Consider the following 18,596-nt stretch of genomic DNA (forward strand, 5'->3'; position numbering starts at 1 on the left):
TAATGATCTGAATTCTTTTGTCAGTGTATATACTGTAAGCTACAGAATATACTGAACTAAGAATCCATGCAGGACTTTAAAAAGTTGTGAAATAGCAACATTAGGCATTAATAATGCATGATCTTGCTTTGATTCATAACTAAGAATATACAACATTATACTTAATATTATTGAGCCTATGAGTCATAGGCACATGATTCATGCACGCAAGGTGTTAAAAATACTAATCATATCTGTGCAATGTAATTTCCAATGTAACTAGTTACTCGCTACTTGAGTAATCTTTTAATTCGATACTTTATTACTCTTACTCAAGTAATTATTAACATTAGTACTTTTACTTCTACTTGAGTAATTAATTTTAAAAAGACATGGTACTTTTACTTGAATACAGTTTTTGGCTACTCTACCCACCTCTGCTTTAAAGGGATAGTTCGCCAAATCTAGGTGAGCTATCCCGTTAATATCAAACAAGTCAACTGCCAATCAGAGAAGCTCCCACTGTGCTTTCCTGTGTGAATGATCTCTGAACGGTTTCTACGCAGCTCAGCGATAGTTTTCCGCTCTGATTGGTCTTCATGTTGAGATGTGTCCCATGTTGACCTGGTTTCATAGCATGTTCTCTAACTCAGCAGATAAAAAAGCATCCTGGGAAAGAGTCAGGCATTGATCTGGCCCTGTCCTCTGACATTTGATTCTGTAATACACGATTCTGTAAAGCAAGCGCACGTCTCACTGCTAATCTTTGTAGACCGTTATATCCAGACTACCATTAGCCAAGGTTGATTTTACTGACAGAAGGTTGAAAAAACTCAAACACTTCAAGATCATTTGGGTCATTCCTACTAAGCAGATTTTCATGTGCCCATCATATATTTCTTAAAGGGGTAGTTGACCCAAAAATGGCAAACAAAACAAAACATTGCCCTTACGAAAATCAAGAGTTCATGGGAAATTCGCCGCAAACTTGCTGCAAAATCACCACTGATAATTTTCACATGCAAATGAGCTTTTGATTCGCCACAGATGTTTGCCAGAAGTCTGCAGCTCTTCACCAGTAGTGGTGAACCTCAGGCAAACCTTTGGCAACAATGGAGAAGTTGCTGCAAGTTTGCCGAAAAGCTCATTTGCTTGTGAAAATAATGAGTGGCAAATTAGTTTGCGGCTAGTTCAGATTTTTTTTTGTAAGTCACCTTTGACAATGATGAGAATTACAATATATATATATATATATATATATATATATATATATATATATATATATATATATATATTTGACATTATTAGAATGAGATTATTATTTTACTATTATTATATTTATTTTAAATTTTATAATTAACTTTTAAATTGTATTTTTAATTATTGTATTAATTTTATATTTATATATTTATAATTATTTTATTATATTATTATTTAATAGTCCTAAAATAGGCTTTATTTTCTGCATGCAAAATATAATCTCTTATTTATTTATTTGACTTTTTTATTTCTTTTTTTGCGTTTTGATTTTGGGGTGAAATATGAACTGGAATAGTTTTTTGTGAGATTCACCCTAATAAGCACTAATCATAAGCTCCCATAAGATCAAATGTCTTTCCATATCTATTTATGTACAGTACTCACACACTCTCCATTATTATATATGTCGTTTATCCTTTCATTTAAAGTGGTGGGACTCCATCCAGTGCTTTATATGCCCGAACTGAGCTGCACTAATAATAGTATTTACAGTGTGCACTGTGGAAACTTCATCATTTCATGACAGAGGTGTAAATTTCAGCCCAGCTTGGCTCGCGAGCAGTTTATGATGAGAATTGATCTACTGTAAAGATCCAGGTATGGAGAGAGAAAATCGGAGTAGAATTTGATTATCAGCTATAAAAATATGTGGGTAATAACTGATTTTTAATGCCATTAAAACTTCTCGACAGATTACACGCACTGACCAGGAATATTAAATGTGTTTGAAGGGGGAAATGTGACAGTTTATGAAGCATCTCTCATCTGTTAATTCAAAATTCGTTTTAAATTACAACTCATATCCCTTTATAAACACTTTTGAGCTGTTGGCAAGTCAGAACTGACAACTCTTAGAATGATTTCTGGCATATTCAGTAAGACCTTGAGTATTTTTAGTATGCAGCATGTGTATGGTACATTGTTAGCACATGACCTCCATGAGTTGCATGTTCAGTGTCCTGCTGGTATACCAAACACTTCTTGAGGTAGAGTAGAATCGCCAGAAATAGTGTTAAAGCACCTTGTTTTTGGCCTAATTACCTGTTACGACTCGTGTGTTCTTGTTTAGAAAGAGAATTTGTATAAATGTTTGGGCACTTCTTTTTGTCCACTTAATAAACAAAAAGATCCAAACAATCCTTTACTTTGATGATCAATTAATCTTGTGCTAGTTGGCACAGCAAGGGGGCAAATATTTACCCTCTTTGTAACCATAACTGTAGTTTGGTGCATCCCATCAGGAGGGTGCAATCTGAAGCATGTGTTAAAGTATTCAGTCGTTGTCTCCACCTACTCTGCCCACCCCCCACCCCACCTTTACAGCTCCAGAGACCGTCTGTGTCCTAATCAATTTGTCTTGTCACATAATATGACAAGCGCTTCAGCCAAGAGTCTCTAACTACATTACTGAGAGCAACGAGATTTATTTGAGCAAACGGCAGTCGAGGGACTTGATACACACTGCACGTTTTACAACAGCAAATTAATTTGTGCTCATTTGCTAATGCATTCCGCCTACTGACATCAAATGGATCGCGCGGATCACAGCGCACATAGGATATGGATAGTAAATGTGGTCCATTCCAGTTTCACATGCACTGAGCCATATAATGTCGCTATAAGTACGCACAGATTTTCAGGGCATTCATGGGAAGGGTGTGAAAATCATTGCACCTGAGTTTCACAGTACGGTCTTGGCAATAATTCAGATATTTGTCACTATGCATTAAAGACAACAATAAACTCTTAGAAATATACAAGAGATGGATGAAACAAGAACAACACCACCTAACATTTAGCATCCAGACTGTTTGTGTGTCTCTGAACTGCACTGAACAGGTAACAAACTGGATGTCGACCGATATGCGTTTCTAATACAGATACCGATATTTGTATATCTAAAATGATAAATCTTGACCTAAAGCATGCATAGCGTTCAACTCTTTTTTTCTAGTGTCATCTTAGCGCTATCAGTCAACATACATGGCTGTCCCTGTGTTCCTTTTGCTTCCTGTAGCATTTCAGACATTAGCGCACAGCTAGCATCCTTTACTTCCCTCATGATAGCAAACGACTTTGACAAACAGTTTTCTGAAGCATGCGGCACTGTGTAAATCTCACAGAGAGATTCTCGTGAACTAGCAGCTTCAGGGGGCATTTGATGGGGAGAGGGGGTGCTTGTGGTCTAGTGCACCTCAGTCAGGAGTGATTGACATGATGAGAGGGCATAATGGAGGTACACAGGAAATAATCGTAGCACTGCTGTGGCAACGGTGTGAGGTAACATGACAGACGTGCTCCTCTGTCTTCAGTCACATCAGTTCTGTCTGTCTGTAGCATTAGCATCATGCTGAGTGTCAGGTTTCATCAGAGAGCAGTTCATCGTAGCAACGTTTCTCACGTACATCGCTGGTGTCGATTCATCCCTCCTTTCCTTTAAAAAATGGTTACAGCAAGGCACTCTCAGTGGAAGTGAATACGGCCAATGTTTGGAGGGTTTAAAGGCAGAAATGTGATGCTTATAATTTTATAAAAGCACTTACATTAATTCTTCAGTGAAAGTTGTGCATTGTTTGAGCTGTACAGTTGTTTCAATCATTGTTTTTGTGGTGGACTACTGTTCCAGGCAGATTAACGTCTAGTTATTTGTCATAGACGTTTCATTATCATGGCAGCGAAGTAGTAAAATTGGATATAACTTTACACAGAAAAGGTTAGTAAGCAATTTTATCACACTGAAACCATGTTGCACACATATTGTTTACATCTTGTGGCTATACTTTTGAACAGTGAGAATTTTAACATTTATGAATTGGCCCTATTCAGTTCCATTGTAAGTGTCTCACTGTAACCCAGATTTTCGCTCTCTTTTTAAGAAAAGGAGAGACAAACTGAAATAAATTATGCCACAGCTGTCAATTAAGCTTAACTTGTATTGAGCCCAGAAAATTCCTTTAAAATAATGTTTCTTTTTGTTGTTGTTGTTGTTTTTTGTTGTTGTTGTTGTTGTTGTTTTAAGATTAAAAGATCATAAGTGAATTTCAAGGGAAAAAATAAAATGCTGCTAAACTGTAGAATATGCCCCTTTCAACAATTCTGCCCCTTAGCAGGTACAAAGCCATGAGGATTTTCAGAATTTAGGATTGGATTGAGGTCATTTCGCTGATAAGAGTAAAATGAGAATGAATGCAAAAAGCAGCAGGACATTCAGGTGTGGCTACGTTATCGTCTTTAGCACGCAAGATAAGAGCCTTTTGAAGCTTCGAGACTTCGGCATAATAACCATCACTATTATTTGACCGTCTTTAATAGTCTTCATTCTTGTCCACACAGCCAAAGGCGAACAGGAGCAGTTTAAACTCAGCTTAGTGAGGCTAATTGAACTAGCGCGTCTGCAGCCAAGCTGCCCTTCTGAGAGCGCTTTGTGTCCAGTCCGTCTTGTTTTCTCTTGTGTTGCTCTGTGAGGACTTGCCCTTTTCTAATGCCCTATTGGAAATCATTGAGAATTATTTTAAGTTCATGACCTGCTGTTTGTGTACATGTGTTCGTGAGAGAGTGAAAGCTACTTACGTTCGAGCTAGTATGAAGCCATTGTGAATGTTTTCTTGCTGCAATGTACACCTACAAAAGATATATACCCGCTCTAAAACTCAAGGTTATGGTTAAAAACACTTAGTTATCAAACACATGAGGCATATTATTGTTCAAGAGCTAGCCAGCTGCCTTTGTGTGATTCTGTCAACACTCACAATAATGTACAAGTTTTGACGTCCAGATTTTTAGAAAAGCTCAAAGACTGAGGACTCGAAGACTGAAGTTTCAATAAGTTGTCAATAGCATTAGTGTGCTAAATGTTTGGCCACAAAAGGCAGCATCCAAACAGTGACCAATTTGGTACAGTCTTGTATGGTTCAAAATTGATGTGAATAGCGTTTACATAGACCAACAATTCAGAAATAGCGCAAATGGATGCAAAAACACGTACTGTCACGAACCTATCATTAAAAAAATACAAATACATTGCACACAGAAATATTTGGTAAAATCAACTATTTTTAATTGGTATAATGTTTTTATAGATACTTTTCGGTATTTAATGAAACGTACAGTAAGTGTATTTAAAAAAAATTGCGCTTCTAAGCCATATAATGTCGCCATAAGTACTCACCGATTTTCCAGGCATTAATGGGAAGGGTGTGAAAATCTTTGCACCTGAGTTTCGCTGTACGATCTTGGCAATAATTCAAATGTTTGTCACTATACATTAAATACATCATTAAAGTGTATTTAGGTAGTGGTGGCATAGTGGGCTAAAGCACAGAACTGGTAAGCAGAAGGCTGCCAGTTTGATACCCACTGCCATCATCGTTGTGTTCCTGAGCAAGGCTCTTAACTCCAGCATCCAACAAATCGGATGTCGACTGATATTTGTTTCTGTGTTGAGGAGGAGGGTGGGTCCAGGCCGTGACTGTGCACACCCGGCCCCCAATCGGGTTAATCAGCCGAGGAGAGGGATAAAGATGAGCCGGATGTGGCAGTTCAAGAGAGAGCCACACGCAGATGCCATGATTAGCCTGATTGGGGGCTGGGCATGTGCACTCACAGCCCGGCCCCACCCTCCTCCTCGTCGCAGTTTCCAATATAGATACCAATATATGTATATCTACATCAGTGTTACCAGCAGAATTTTGTTTCTTCAAATCAGTGTTATTTTTGGAACATATTCTAAAGACTGCATACAATTTTGTGACAGTCTCAATTTTCTTTTCTTTTTTTATGTATTTCCTATTGCAGCAGGAAGTTTTTTTATATATATATATAGATACTTTTCCATATTTAATGAAACGTACAGTAAGTGTATTTAACATTTCTCGCGCTTCATTTGCGATCTTGGAAGAATTTCTTATTCCTTTTTCTCCCCAATTTGGAATGCCCAATTCCCAATGCACTCTAAGTCCTCGTGGTGGCGTAGTGACTCGCCTCAATCCGGGTGGCGGAGGATGAGTCTCAGTTGCCTCCGTGTCTTGTTGAGCGTGTTACCGTGGAGATGTAGCGCGTGTGGAGGCTTCATGCTATTCTCCGTGGCATCCACGCACAACTCACCACGTGCCCCACCAAGAGCGAGGGCCACATTATAGTGACCACGAGGAGGTTACCCCAACATGACTCTATCCACCCTAGCAACCGGGCCAATTTGGCTGCTTAGGAGACCTGACTGGAGTCACTCAGCACGCCCTGGATTTGAACTCACGACTCGAGGTGTGGTAGTCAGCGTCTTTACTTGCTGAGCTACCCAGGCCCCCCTTCTTTACTTATTACAATGCATTCTAGAATTGTTTTTTCTGTGAAGAATCTGAAGTAGACTTTGTTTGAAATAAGGTATCGCTGCCTATCTTTTGAAACAGCCTATGATGCCTTAAAATGCTGTCTAGGTAGGCAGCTCACTTGGTTTTGAGACACAGCTGAATAACTGTTTTCATGAGGCTTGTAACATAGTTTCTCTCATTATTAACTATGTAATATTTCATCATTAGCATGTCTGCATGTCTGTAGTTTGTCGTCGCCTAGAGCTAATGTGTTTGAAAAGCTAATTGCACGTTTGATCGTGATCAGCATGTGCAGCGCCTCTAGGGAAACTCGGATTCTCGTTTCCAGTCACATTTGTGCTACTTTCATGTATCGTCCCTCATGTTAATGCCCAATAGCATTATGCTAAATTGAATTAGTGGTGATGGTTGAATTAGTCTCATGTTACTCAATCACTGATTTTATGTTGATTATGCATAATATTGCACTTTTTGAACTCATGGCGTTGGTTAAAATTGCAAATAACTATTTTTTTTCTTTATTCTGTTCTGTGCAAATAAATGACCGCAAAACCATACAAATAGCTGCAAACTATTTGTTTATTATTAGTGATTCCTCTGTGGCTGATAAGAGTGAATCTTAATTGAGCTCTTCACATGCACAAAGATGCTATTTATCTTGTCAAATAGTCTGTCATTAGATGCAGGAAGGACGGAATTGCCTCCTTATTAAAGAAGTTGAAAGCTTTTAATGTAGCCATTATTTTTGTCTCTAATCGGTAAGTGAATTGTTGATCGGAAATTAACATTATGTTCATAAATGTTGCATTAGCAAACTTCTACGTTCAAGTTTTGGAAACTTAGAAAATATGGAAACCCATAACAAGATGTTTGTATAACTACCAAGCAGCCAGTGTCAGAAATTAACTTTTCCATTGAGGAGCAACATTTGGGCTGTAAATTTGTAACTTTTTGAGGGCATTTTTTCAATATATAAAACAATATACCATGTGTCATCCATTTATGTCAAATACTTCATTTTTATCAACTTATTAAAGGAATATTCCAGGTTCAAAAGAAGTTAAGCTAAATCGACAGCACTTGTGGCATAATGTTGATTACAACAAAAAATAATTTCGACTTGTCCCTCGTTTTCTTTCAAAAAGCAAAAATCGAGGTTACAGTGAGGCACTTACAATGGAAGAGAATAGGGACAATTTTTGGAGGGTTTAAAGGCAGAAATGTGAAGCTTATAATTTTATAAAAGCACTTACATTAACCCTTCTTTTTAAACTTGTGTATTATTTGAGCTATAAAGTTGTTTAAATCATTGTTTTTATGGCCGTTTTAGGGTTTAAAGTGTTATGTCATCATTGCAACTTTACATCACACTTAAGTCATGTTAACACACATATTGTTTATGTCTTGTGGCTATACTTTTGAAACAGTGAGTATTTTAATGTTTATGGATTGGCCATTGGCCATTCACTTCCATTGGAAAGGCCCAGGTGTACTACGTTTTTGCGCGTTCCGGATCGGCTCGTGCTTGGTCGACCACGTTGCTTTTGTTAGTATACTCTTCTGACCGCGAGCGAATATGAACGTGTTTGATGCATGCCCACTACAGTCAATAGCAGGCGAATGCGTCAACGATGTGCACAGCCGAAGACCGCTGGCGCGGGTCAAGAAAATCTAGGTGGCGCGCAGTCATGCGGCTGTGCTGATGACACAATTTGCATCACACATACTGTGCGCAGAGCGATCTGCAATTTAGCAATTTGGCCTTTAGTGTCTCATTAGCCACATTTCCACTGGCGGGCCAAATGAGACCTGCTAGTGCATGCCAGGACCAGTTGCGTTCCCACTGTCACTTCCAGGGCTTCATTGTGCCACCTCTGGGTTTTCTTGGGGCCAATGGCCAATGGCCTTTGGCTTGCCGATTACCCTTGGGCCAAACAAGGCCAACTGGGGAGTGAGGTGGGGTCAATGTCACAGGTGGAGTTTCACCGAACTTGACAGGTCGTGTATCCAGCGAACAACTGTAGAAAATTACGGGTACAGTATAAATCCATTACAAAAGCGTTGCCCAAAGAAAAAACCTTCCATGGTTTGAGATCATGAACAGTGTGCTGGGACATCGTCCCACTGTTAGTGAAGACACCACTTGGGACAACTTGGCAGTTACAGTCGGTGAGTTGTCAGGGCTAATTTATCTTGCTAGCTAGCTAATGTGTACATACAATATAAAGTCAATATTCTAGATAACTAGATAACATGATACCTCAGCTTGAGCTTCCCTTTTGCTTGTGAAATGGTCGAGGTGTGTGACGTTGGCACCAGGGCAGTGTGTTAAAGGCGGGTTTTAGGGCAACGCTGCGGGGTTATTGGCCTGATGGTGGGAACGCAGATCAATTTTGGTCTCACCACTCGAGGTCTGAGGCTACTGGCCCCAGCTGGCCAGTTGATAGCCCTGCTTCGCACTGGCCCGATAGTGGAAAAAGCGGCTTCTGTAACCAAGATTTATTTTTTTTTTTTTTATAATAATAAAAAAAAATGGAGGAACAAGTCAAAATAAAAAAATTTTTGGTAATCAACATTATGCCACAAATGCTGTCGATTGAGCTTAACTTGTATATTTCTACTAATATTATCATTAATTATTTCCTACTCATAAAATTAACAACTTGTATTTATATGATAATGTGTATCTAGGCTACTATATCAGAACTATATCAGATGTTACAGATATAGAAAAATCTGTTATGGGAGCATTTTTTATTATTATTATTATTATTATTATTTCTAGGGCATGTTTTGTCACTTTCTGTGGCATTTTTACCACAATCCCCCATTAATTTCTGACCCTGCTACAGTAGCAACTACCCAAAACACCCTAGCAAAACGCTAACACCTACTCGGAACACCCTGGCAACCATCCTAGCATTGTGATGGGGAGTTTTGGGCATCCAAACACCACTCACATTTTCTTCAGAAAAATATACAAATCTATTCCAATCATCCACCTTTATCTCCAAACTTCTCCATGAGTGAAGACATGCAGATAACGCACAGCGAGCTCCGGATTCTGGGAAGTGGAACGGTATTTGCGCTAATCCATCATGATGCTGTCGTGCTTGTCATCTGAAATGGCTCCATATGCTCCTTACAGACAGCACACACAAACACCCGCTTTATTGATCCAGATGACTGCGCTGTTTATTCCAAATGTTTGTAAGAGCTTGAAAAGGCATTTGCGTTTGATAAATAGATCTGTAAATGCAAGCAATAATTTAACGGTTGAGAAAGCTGTCAGCGGCGGATGCACTCTTGTGTCCTCTGTAGCTCTGCATAAGAAAGCAGAAGAGGAAGAGGGCATGATTGAAATACATTTTTAAGTATCTCATTTGAATTTCAGCATTCACTGATGAACAACAAATACATTAGACATGTTAGCAATAAAGCGTCAATATATAGACTTAGCACGTAAATATACCTAATTATGCGTGTTTGCTGTGTTTTTAAGAAAGCAACATGTTGCATAATAAGAGTGTTTTAATGAATAGTAGCCATCTTTGGCTTGTTTATGTAGTACATGTTTATTGTGTTTTTCTTGAGCAGTGAAGTCGGTCTGAGGCTGTTTGGTGAAAGTTAGGTCTTGCGCATCTAACCTTAGTGCTCAGGTTCTTATTAAGAACGTGTTGTGTGGATTAAACAACTCATTTAAAGCAGCTCAAGTCTCTCGTGGGCCCCAAGGCAGCTGTGTTAGTAATCATATTGTTTCTCCTGTGCCATGTCTCCGCTTGTTTGTTCGTATTGTGTTTGTGTTGTGCGAGTACTGCTCTCCTGAACTGTACAGCTAGGCAAGTAATTCAAAGTGCTTTATAAATACATCAACACAAGAAGGAAAACTTTGCTTATCTATCCGTTTCATTGAGTCTTCGAAACTGTACTTAACAGAGTTGGAATGTAAATAATTACAGTATTTAACGTTTCATGTGGCCAAAACCAACATGTTTGTCCATCTGTTTGCATTTTCCATACTTTAGCTGTTAATTCCAGCGCTTGTAGGAATGCCAGTTTCATGTTTGATTCTGGATTTGTGCCACTCGAGGCCTGCCGGACACATTAATTCAGTTTCCATAAACATTTAAAGGTTTCCTGGTGTTAAATAATGTGTTTAGCGCTCAGTAGGCCACTTCAGATGTTAGAAACAGAATGCATGTAATTTTCTCACAGCAGTAGTTGAATAAAATTACAAACAGTATGTGTATATTTCTGTGTGTGTGCGTCGTGAGACCACACACAGCCGGTAATGGGTCTCCATGCGTTTTCTCTGGGCTTGCAGTATCGGTGGTAATGACAAGTCTATCAGAGCTGTTGGTTTGAGAGGGTCTTGAGTGGAAATGATGGACCATCTCCACACACGTTAAATGAAATGGGGGTCCTCAAGGCACATTCACCGTACAACAACACATCTACTGACCCCTACTGTCTGATGAAGACATTATATGCATTTCCACTAGGCCTAAATGTGTTGATCAGGTGATGTGTGTTTGCTGTAGAGAATAAATACATGTAAAACCACAAATCTACAGATGCCACAACTTGTATTTAAATTAATCTATCAGTCCAAAACTTTGTCAGCTGAAACTTAAGTTGAATTTAAATTACATTTTTGAAATACCCACTGATATTTTAAATGATGTTAACCTTGCCAAATAAAATGTATTTTGCAGCATGGGTTAGCTTGATACATTTCTATTTATTTATTTATTTATTTATTTATTTTTATTAAATTAATATTTGTTATTTATTTTATTTCTTATATCTTATTTTAATTTTAATGAGCATTTTCTACATTTGTTTTTTAAATATTTAATTTAAACTATTATTATTATTATTATTATACATTTTTGGTTGCCTGGGCGATGCTATGTTGTTGGTATAGTGTTCTGAGTGATTTATAACATGCTACTGTGTGGTTGCTAGGGCATTTTAAAAAGGTTGCTAAGCAGTTGCTAGGGTTTCTGGGTGGTTGCTATGTTATTGTTAGGGTGTTCTGGGTGTTTTTATGCAGTTGCTAGGGTTTCTAGGTGGTTGGTATGTGATTGTTAGGGTGTTCTATGTGGTTGTCATGCAGTTGCTATGGTTTTCTATGGGGTTGTTATGCGATTGATAGGGTATTCTGGGTGGTCGATATGTGGTTGATAAGGTGGTTGCTATAGTATTCTGCATGGTTTTTATCATGTTATTATATGGTTGCTAAGGCGTTCTGAGTGGTTCTTAAGCTGTTGCTAGGGTATTCTGGGTGGTTGTTATGCAGTTGCTAGTGTATTCTAGGTGGTTGATATGCAGTTTCTAGGGTTTTCCAGTCAGTTGTTATGTGGTTGCTAGGGTGTTCTTGGAGGTTTACATGTAGTTGCTAGGGTGTTCTGGGTGGTTGATATGTGGTTGCTACGGTGTTCTGGGTGTTGTAAATGCTGGTGCTAGGGTGTTCTGGGCTGTTAATATGTGCTTGCTAAGGCATTCTGAGTGGTTATTAAGTAGTTGCTAGGGTTTTTTATGTGGTTGCTATGTGATTGTTTGGGTGTTCTGGGTGTTTTTTATGCGGTTTCGAGGGTATTCTGGATGGTTGTTATGCAGTTACTAGGGTATTCTGGGTGATTGTTATACAGTCGCTAGTGTATTGTAGGTGGTTGATATGAAGTTTCTTTGGTTTTCTGTAGGTTGTTATGCAGATGTTAGGATGTTCTTGGAGGTTTCTACTGTATGTAGTTGCTAATGTCTTCTCTGTGGTTGATATACTATGGTTGCTAGGGTGTTCTGGTGGTTGATATGTGGTTGCTACAGTGTTCTGGATGTGCTAAATGTGGATGTTAGGGTGTTCTGGGCTATTAATATGTGGTTGCTAGGGAGTTCTGGGTGGTTGATAAGCAGTTGCTAGGGTGTTCTAGTTGGTTGCTATGTGGTTGGTATAGTGTTATGAGTGGTTTTTAACATGTTACTATGTGGTTGCTAAGGCATTATGAGTGGCAAGTGTGTTCTGAGTGTTTTAAATGTGGTTGCTAGGGTGTTCTAAGTGGTTGATATGTGTTGTTAAAGTGTTCTGGGTGGTTAAGCAGTTGGTAGGATTTTGTGTGTGGTTGCTATGTGATTGTTAGGGTGTTCTGGGTGTTTTTTATGCAGTTGCTAGGGAGTTCTAAGTGGTTGATATGCAGTTTCTAGGGTATTCTGGGTGGTTGTTATGCAGTTGCTAGAGTATTCTGGCTGGTTGATACGTGGTTACTAGGGTATTCTATGTAGTTGCTATGTGGTTGGTGTAGTGTTCTGAGTGTTTTTATCATGTTACTATGTGGTTGCTAAGGTGTTCTGAGTGCTAAGGGTTTTCTGGGTATTTTAAATGCCGTTGCTAGGGTGTTCTAGTTGGTTGATTTGTGGTTGCTGAGGTGTTTTTTTTAGTGGTTTTTAAGCAATTAATTGGGTTTTGTATGTGGTTGCTATGTGATTGTTAGGGTGTTCTGGGTGGTTTTTTGCAGTTGCTAGGGAGTTCTAAGTGGTTGTTATGCGGTTTCTATTCTGAGTGGTTGTTATGCAATTGCTAGGGTATTCTGGGTGGTTTATATGCAGTTGCTAGGGTGTTCTAGGTGGTTGCTGTGTGGTTGGTATCGTGTTCTGAGTGTTTTAAACATGCTATGATACGGTTGCTAGGGTGTTCTGGGTGGTTGATATGTGGTTGCTAAGGCGTGGTGGATGAGTGATCAATAAGCAGTTGCTAGTGTTTTTTAGATGGTTGCTATGTGACTGTTAGGGTCGTCGGGGGGGGGGGGGGGTGGTTATGCAGTTGCTAGGGAGTTCTAAGTGGTTGTTATGCGGTTTCTATTCTGAGTGGTTGTTATGCAATTGCTAGGGTATTCTGGGTGGTTTATATGTAGTTGCTACGGTGTTCTCTGTGGTTGATATGTGATTGCTAGGGTGTTTTGTTAGGTTGATATGTGGTTTCTTGGGTATTCTGGGTGTTTTAAATGTGGTTGCTAGGGTGCTGGTTGATACTTGGTTGCTAGGGTGTTCTGATTGGTTGTTAAGCAGTTGCAAGGGTTTTCTAGGTGGTTGCTATGTGATTGTTAGGGTGTTCTGGGTGTTTTTGTATGCAGTTGCTAGGGTATACTGGGGGTCATTATGCAGTTGCTAGGGTAATCTGAGTGGTTGTTATGCAGTTGCTAGGGTAGTGTAGGTGGTTGTAATGCGGCTGCTAGGGTGTTCTAGGTGGTTGATATCCAGTGGCTAGGGTAATCCGAGTGGTTGTTATGCAGTTGCTAGGGTTTTCTGGGTGGTTGTCATGCGGCTGCTAGGATGTTCTAGGTGGTTGATATGTTGTTGCTAGGATGTTCTGGTTGGTTGATATGTGGTTGCTGGGGCTTCTGGGTGTTTTAAATGGGGTTACTAGGGTGTTCTAGGTGGTTGCTTACTGGCCCAAGTCAAAAGAGTCCACCCAAGTCTCAATGATATTTAATTAATTAATTAATTAATTAATTTTTTTTTTTTTTTTTTTTTTTTTTTTTTCAGATGCTTTGATGCAAACCAAAGTTTGATAGTTTAGAATAGTAATATCACACCTCTCCTTAACATAATCCATAATCCACATGATTTGAGCCATGTGATATCATTCATAGCACAATCGGTGCAGGACGAGTTAGGGGTTTGTTTGGATTTCTATCCCTAAGTTTGAGCAATAGATATTGTGATACTTACTTTAGCAAACACTAGGTAAGTTGCAAAAATTGCCTGAAGAAAAATCATAAATGATTCATCAGTACACTGTTCTCTGCCATACTCAACCTCAGGAGAATTAAATGTAGCATAGAGTAACCTGTTGAAGAAGTGTGAAGCAAACCTGAGAAATATACAAAAGTAGAGAATTAATTTCAGTGGCTGAGCTTCAGGCAATCAGTGTGAGTGCATTTTCAAATGTAGCTCGACACTGGGAAAGTGTTTGGCACAAGATGCATAAGATGCATATGCTTCAGATGTTGAGTGCTGCTGCCATCTGCTGGAGTGTTATTGAACGTCTTTTAAAATGCCAGGACGTTGTCAATGCCAGGACGTTGTCAATGCAACATTTTTGAACTTCACTCCTACAGAGTTACATTTTCTAAGTCTGGATTTCACTGTTGTTTCCTCCAATCATAGAACAGAATTGGAAAACACAGTCAATGTGTCATCAATAGAGATCAATGATTAGACCAGATGTGAGACACTATAGATTACTAAGGCAAGACAGTGTCTCTTCAAAATAACACTTTCCACAGTGTGCACTCTGAAAATAAACACCTTTGAATTGATAGTTTGTTCTTTATATGTTTACGCAAAGAAAGCATGTAGCTAATCACGTCTATACATTAGCTAATATACATTCATGTTTGACTATTAAGTGCAAATTTCTGTTCAGTTTGGGCAAGTTACACTTAACAGGAAGGCTGGTAAGGCAATGGTGTGCTCGCTAATAAATAAGCATGCAAATTAGTGAAGTTTACAATGTTCACCTGCTGATGAACTGTGTCCAAATACACTCATTTTCGCTCACTGTTTGCTTATAGCAAACTATTTTGGAAATAATGGATTAATGAATGAGTCAGCAGTTTTATGTGGGGTGTGAACAAAGCCTGAAGTCCAGCAACTGTTTTAATACCTTGAACAGTGTAATCACCTCTGTACCACAGCCACATGTAAAAACATTGGCCACGTTTCCACTATCGGGCCAAATCAGGGCATGCTAGTGCGTGCCAGGGCCAGTTGCGTTCCCACTGTCACTTACAGGGCTTCATCGTGCCTCCTCGGGGATTTCTTGGGGCCAACGGCCTTTGGCCCACCGATTACCATTGGGCCAACCAAGGCCAGCTGGGGATTGAGGCGGGTTCAATGTCAAAGACGGAGTTTCGCATAACTTGTCAGGCTGGGTATCTAGCGCACAACAGTACAGGTTCCGGAAAAATAAAAAAATTGCAGAAACAGTACAAATCCAACAGTACAATGGACAAAGCGGTGCCCAAAGAACAAACTTTCCATGATTCGAGATCATGGACAGTGTGCTGGGACATCGTCCCGTTGTTAGTGGAGCGACCACTTGGGACACCATGGTTGTTAAAGTCGGTGAGTTGTCAACACTAACTTATCTTGTCTTTATCCCCCTCCCGGCTGGGAACGCAGGTCTCGGTGGCCAATTGATAGCCCTGGCTCGCACTGGCCTGATAGAGGAAAAGCAGCTATTCATATCATGACCTTGCTCGAAACTCAGTAGTGTTTATTTAGGAGCTGATGAAGCAGCGCGCAGCAACATATAGCTGCTTGATTTCATGTAGCTATTTAAAACTCCCTGTGAAACTGACTCTTGTGTTACTTCCTGGATTCTTGAAGTGGATATCATGTATTCATACTGTGGCGCAATATCAAACCAAGTGGATTTTATCCTGAAGAAATACAGCACCAGTTGATTTAAAGTAATTGGTCGAAAATAGTGTGTAAAGTGTAGTTAGTTCTGGGAAAAGCTCTATTTTGTGTAGATACTGTATTTTGAATCTAAAGCAAAGACATTTAGATATTTAAAGTGTGACTTTAGTGTCCAAATTAGTGGCCAGTAATGTGTGTACAATAATGTCAATTGTTCCACCTCGGGCTATGAAAGTCGATCTTGTGCTGACATCATGTGCTGACATCAGTTGAAGGCAGTAGCCGGGTGCTCTGGGAGTATCCCCTGTCCGAGGGAGGGTGTTTGGGTCATGAAGTACTTTAGATCCAAACAGCGCCATTCCCTCTTCAGATGTCCTGATGTGGAAAGACAGATCAGAGGCAATGTCACAGCGTTCATCTCCATTTCTGAAGAGATCGGTATTATTCGTCTGACTCTACATTCACTGTTAGTGGCCACCGGAAGATAAAGTTTACATTGTCCCTTCGGATGGGGTTCACACATCTTTGTGTCTGGCAGGATTGTGTTCAGATTGGACAGTTTTTATGTAGGACACCTAACGAGTTGAACAGGTTGTTTGAATTGTATGTTAATGGTTTCTGCAAAGGGTTCCATCTCATTCATATTTGAAGAGTAGATCTATGTTTTTCGCTTCACTATTGGCTGTAAAGAAAGGGGTCAGAATTTTGCGCAAAAATCGATCTGCGAATGGACAGTGATCAAACAACAAACCTGACCTCTACGGGGTGGAAGTCATCTCAACTTCTTCAGACACTCCTGTCTCTTACTCTTCCTTCAACTGTCTTACTTTGATTTCATTTTCAGTCATGGTACGAATCACTTGCACCATTTCCTTCAGCACGGACGATGAGCCGCATGGCTCACACAGTGACAGCTTTGACGATCACTACAAGCGGGTGGTTTGGTCCAAAGATGGCGAACATGGCAAGTATCAAGAAGAATGCGACAATCTTGACGTCGACAATGGTGTGGATGATGAGGAAGCACCCAACATCGACCTAGCTACGTTCTTCGGCGGTTGCTCGCTCCATGGCGGAAACCACATCTTTGTGGAGGACAAGAAGTTTGGGGTGCGCCAAGGCTTGTGGGCGGTGGTGTTTCTGCTCGCGGTCTCCATGTTCCTCTTACAGGTGGTGGACCGTGTCATCTACTACCTGCAGTACGACCATGTCACCATGCTGGACGAGCGGAACGCCAACAACATGACTTTCCCCGCCATCACGCTATGCAACTATAACACGTTCCGACGCTCGCAACTCAGCTACAGTGATCTTCTGTTCATGGGACCACTGTTGGGTTACGAGGACAACATGGCCCCTGGGATCCCTCTGGCGCCGGAGCCCGACAGGCAAGGCTCTCGATTCAGCCTCGCGGAGTTCTTCAACCGCACGCGTCACCGTATGGAAGACATGCTACTGGAGTGCAACTTTGCAGGGAAGGAGTGTGGACCAGAACATTGGAGAGAGGTTTACTGTTTATTATTATTCTTTATGGCTGTCAATCAATTTACATTTTAAAGCCAATTAATGAAATGCTGATTGATTGATTAATTAAATTAATGACATATATCAGTATTTTCAGAGAGAGGCTCACCAATAAACATAATTCAAGATTACTTTGTTTATTTTATTAACAGCTCTAACATATATGCCCTTCTTTTGCCTGTTGAGGGAAACGTTGGTCTGTTCAATAATGTTTTTTTGTGGCAGATAGTTGCAGATACTTGTTTATTTAACTCTCACTTTTGATGCATTATCTATTGCACGACCCTAAACATCACATCCTGAAAATTCAAGCGATGTGTGATGGGTGGTTTAATATGTCAGACAGATGCTCCTTCATAGTTACCATATCTGAATGGACAGTTCTGGGCCAGAATCAGTTGCAGTATCCACCAATTTAATGACCACATGAAAATTTTGTCTGTCAGTTTATGGGACCCAAGAATAACTCCCTGTACTGTGAACAGAATTGCTCTGTACTGGTGAGTACTGGCCTACTTCAGCACTGGGTAAGACTGATGTCTTGAAAGGTGGCAATGTTCTCAAAGTAAGTAGGAGTTCAGTTCTCGCCCCCGGTATTTAATTCATTCTCAGTGTGTTATTGTGAGGGTGGCAGACTTTATTTGCAAGAAGATAAATGGAGCTGCTGCTCTTGAGGCGTCAGGGAAGATGAATAGGTGTTCTCGCTGTATCTTGCAGGAATCAGAAGTCATTTATTCTTTTGTTTTCAGCTTTGCAAATGAAAACAGAATCTGTATGTTTTTCAGAGTCTCCATCATTAGCCTTTGACGATGACGACTTATGATTGATAATTATATGGTGTAGCTCTATTCAGTGTAATGTATTGGTCTCAATGCCACTTGATGGATCTTTTTCTCTCGACTATTAAAGAACACACTTTCTTGGGGCAGTATCTAAAGTTGCAACTGGCATTGTGGTAATTGGTGTTCAGTGAGTCTTTGAGTAGTGCTCGGTGGATATTGAGGATTGTTCTTTAGATTGGCTTTTACATTGTAATTTTGGAAGTTTCAGATTTATGCTAATTACATTCAGATAATTCAGAAT

The 18,596-nt window shown here is 39.8% G+C and overlaps 1 protein-coding gene across 3 annotated transcripts in view; it reads left to right on the forward strand.

Moving 5' to 3' along the window:
* The window catches only part of LOC127438488 (acid-sensing ion channel 1B), a 191,705-nt gene that overhangs the window by 109,430 nt on the left and 63,679 nt on the right, over window positions 1–18,596 (forward strand). Inside the window, exon 1 of one of the 3 annotated variants that reach the window (XM_051694113.1) lies at window positions 16,836–17,495. The exons of the other annotated variants lie outside the window; for them this stretch is intronic. Coding sequence (XP_051550073.1) covers window positions 16,836–17,495 — 660 coding nt within the window. Of the gene's footprint in view, window positions 1–16,835; window positions 17,496–18,596 lie in introns of those variants that run through there. 3 annotated transcript variants of the gene reach the window in all.

This window comes from Myxocyprinus asiaticus, chromosome 49 (genome assembly GCF_019703515.2).
Source record: "Myxocyprinus asiaticus isolate MX2 ecotype Aquarium Trade chromosome 49, UBuf_Myxa_2, whole genome shotgun sequence".
NCBI lineage: Eukaryota > Metazoa > Chordata > Actinopteri > Cypriniformes > Catostomidae > Myxocyprinus > Myxocyprinus asiaticus.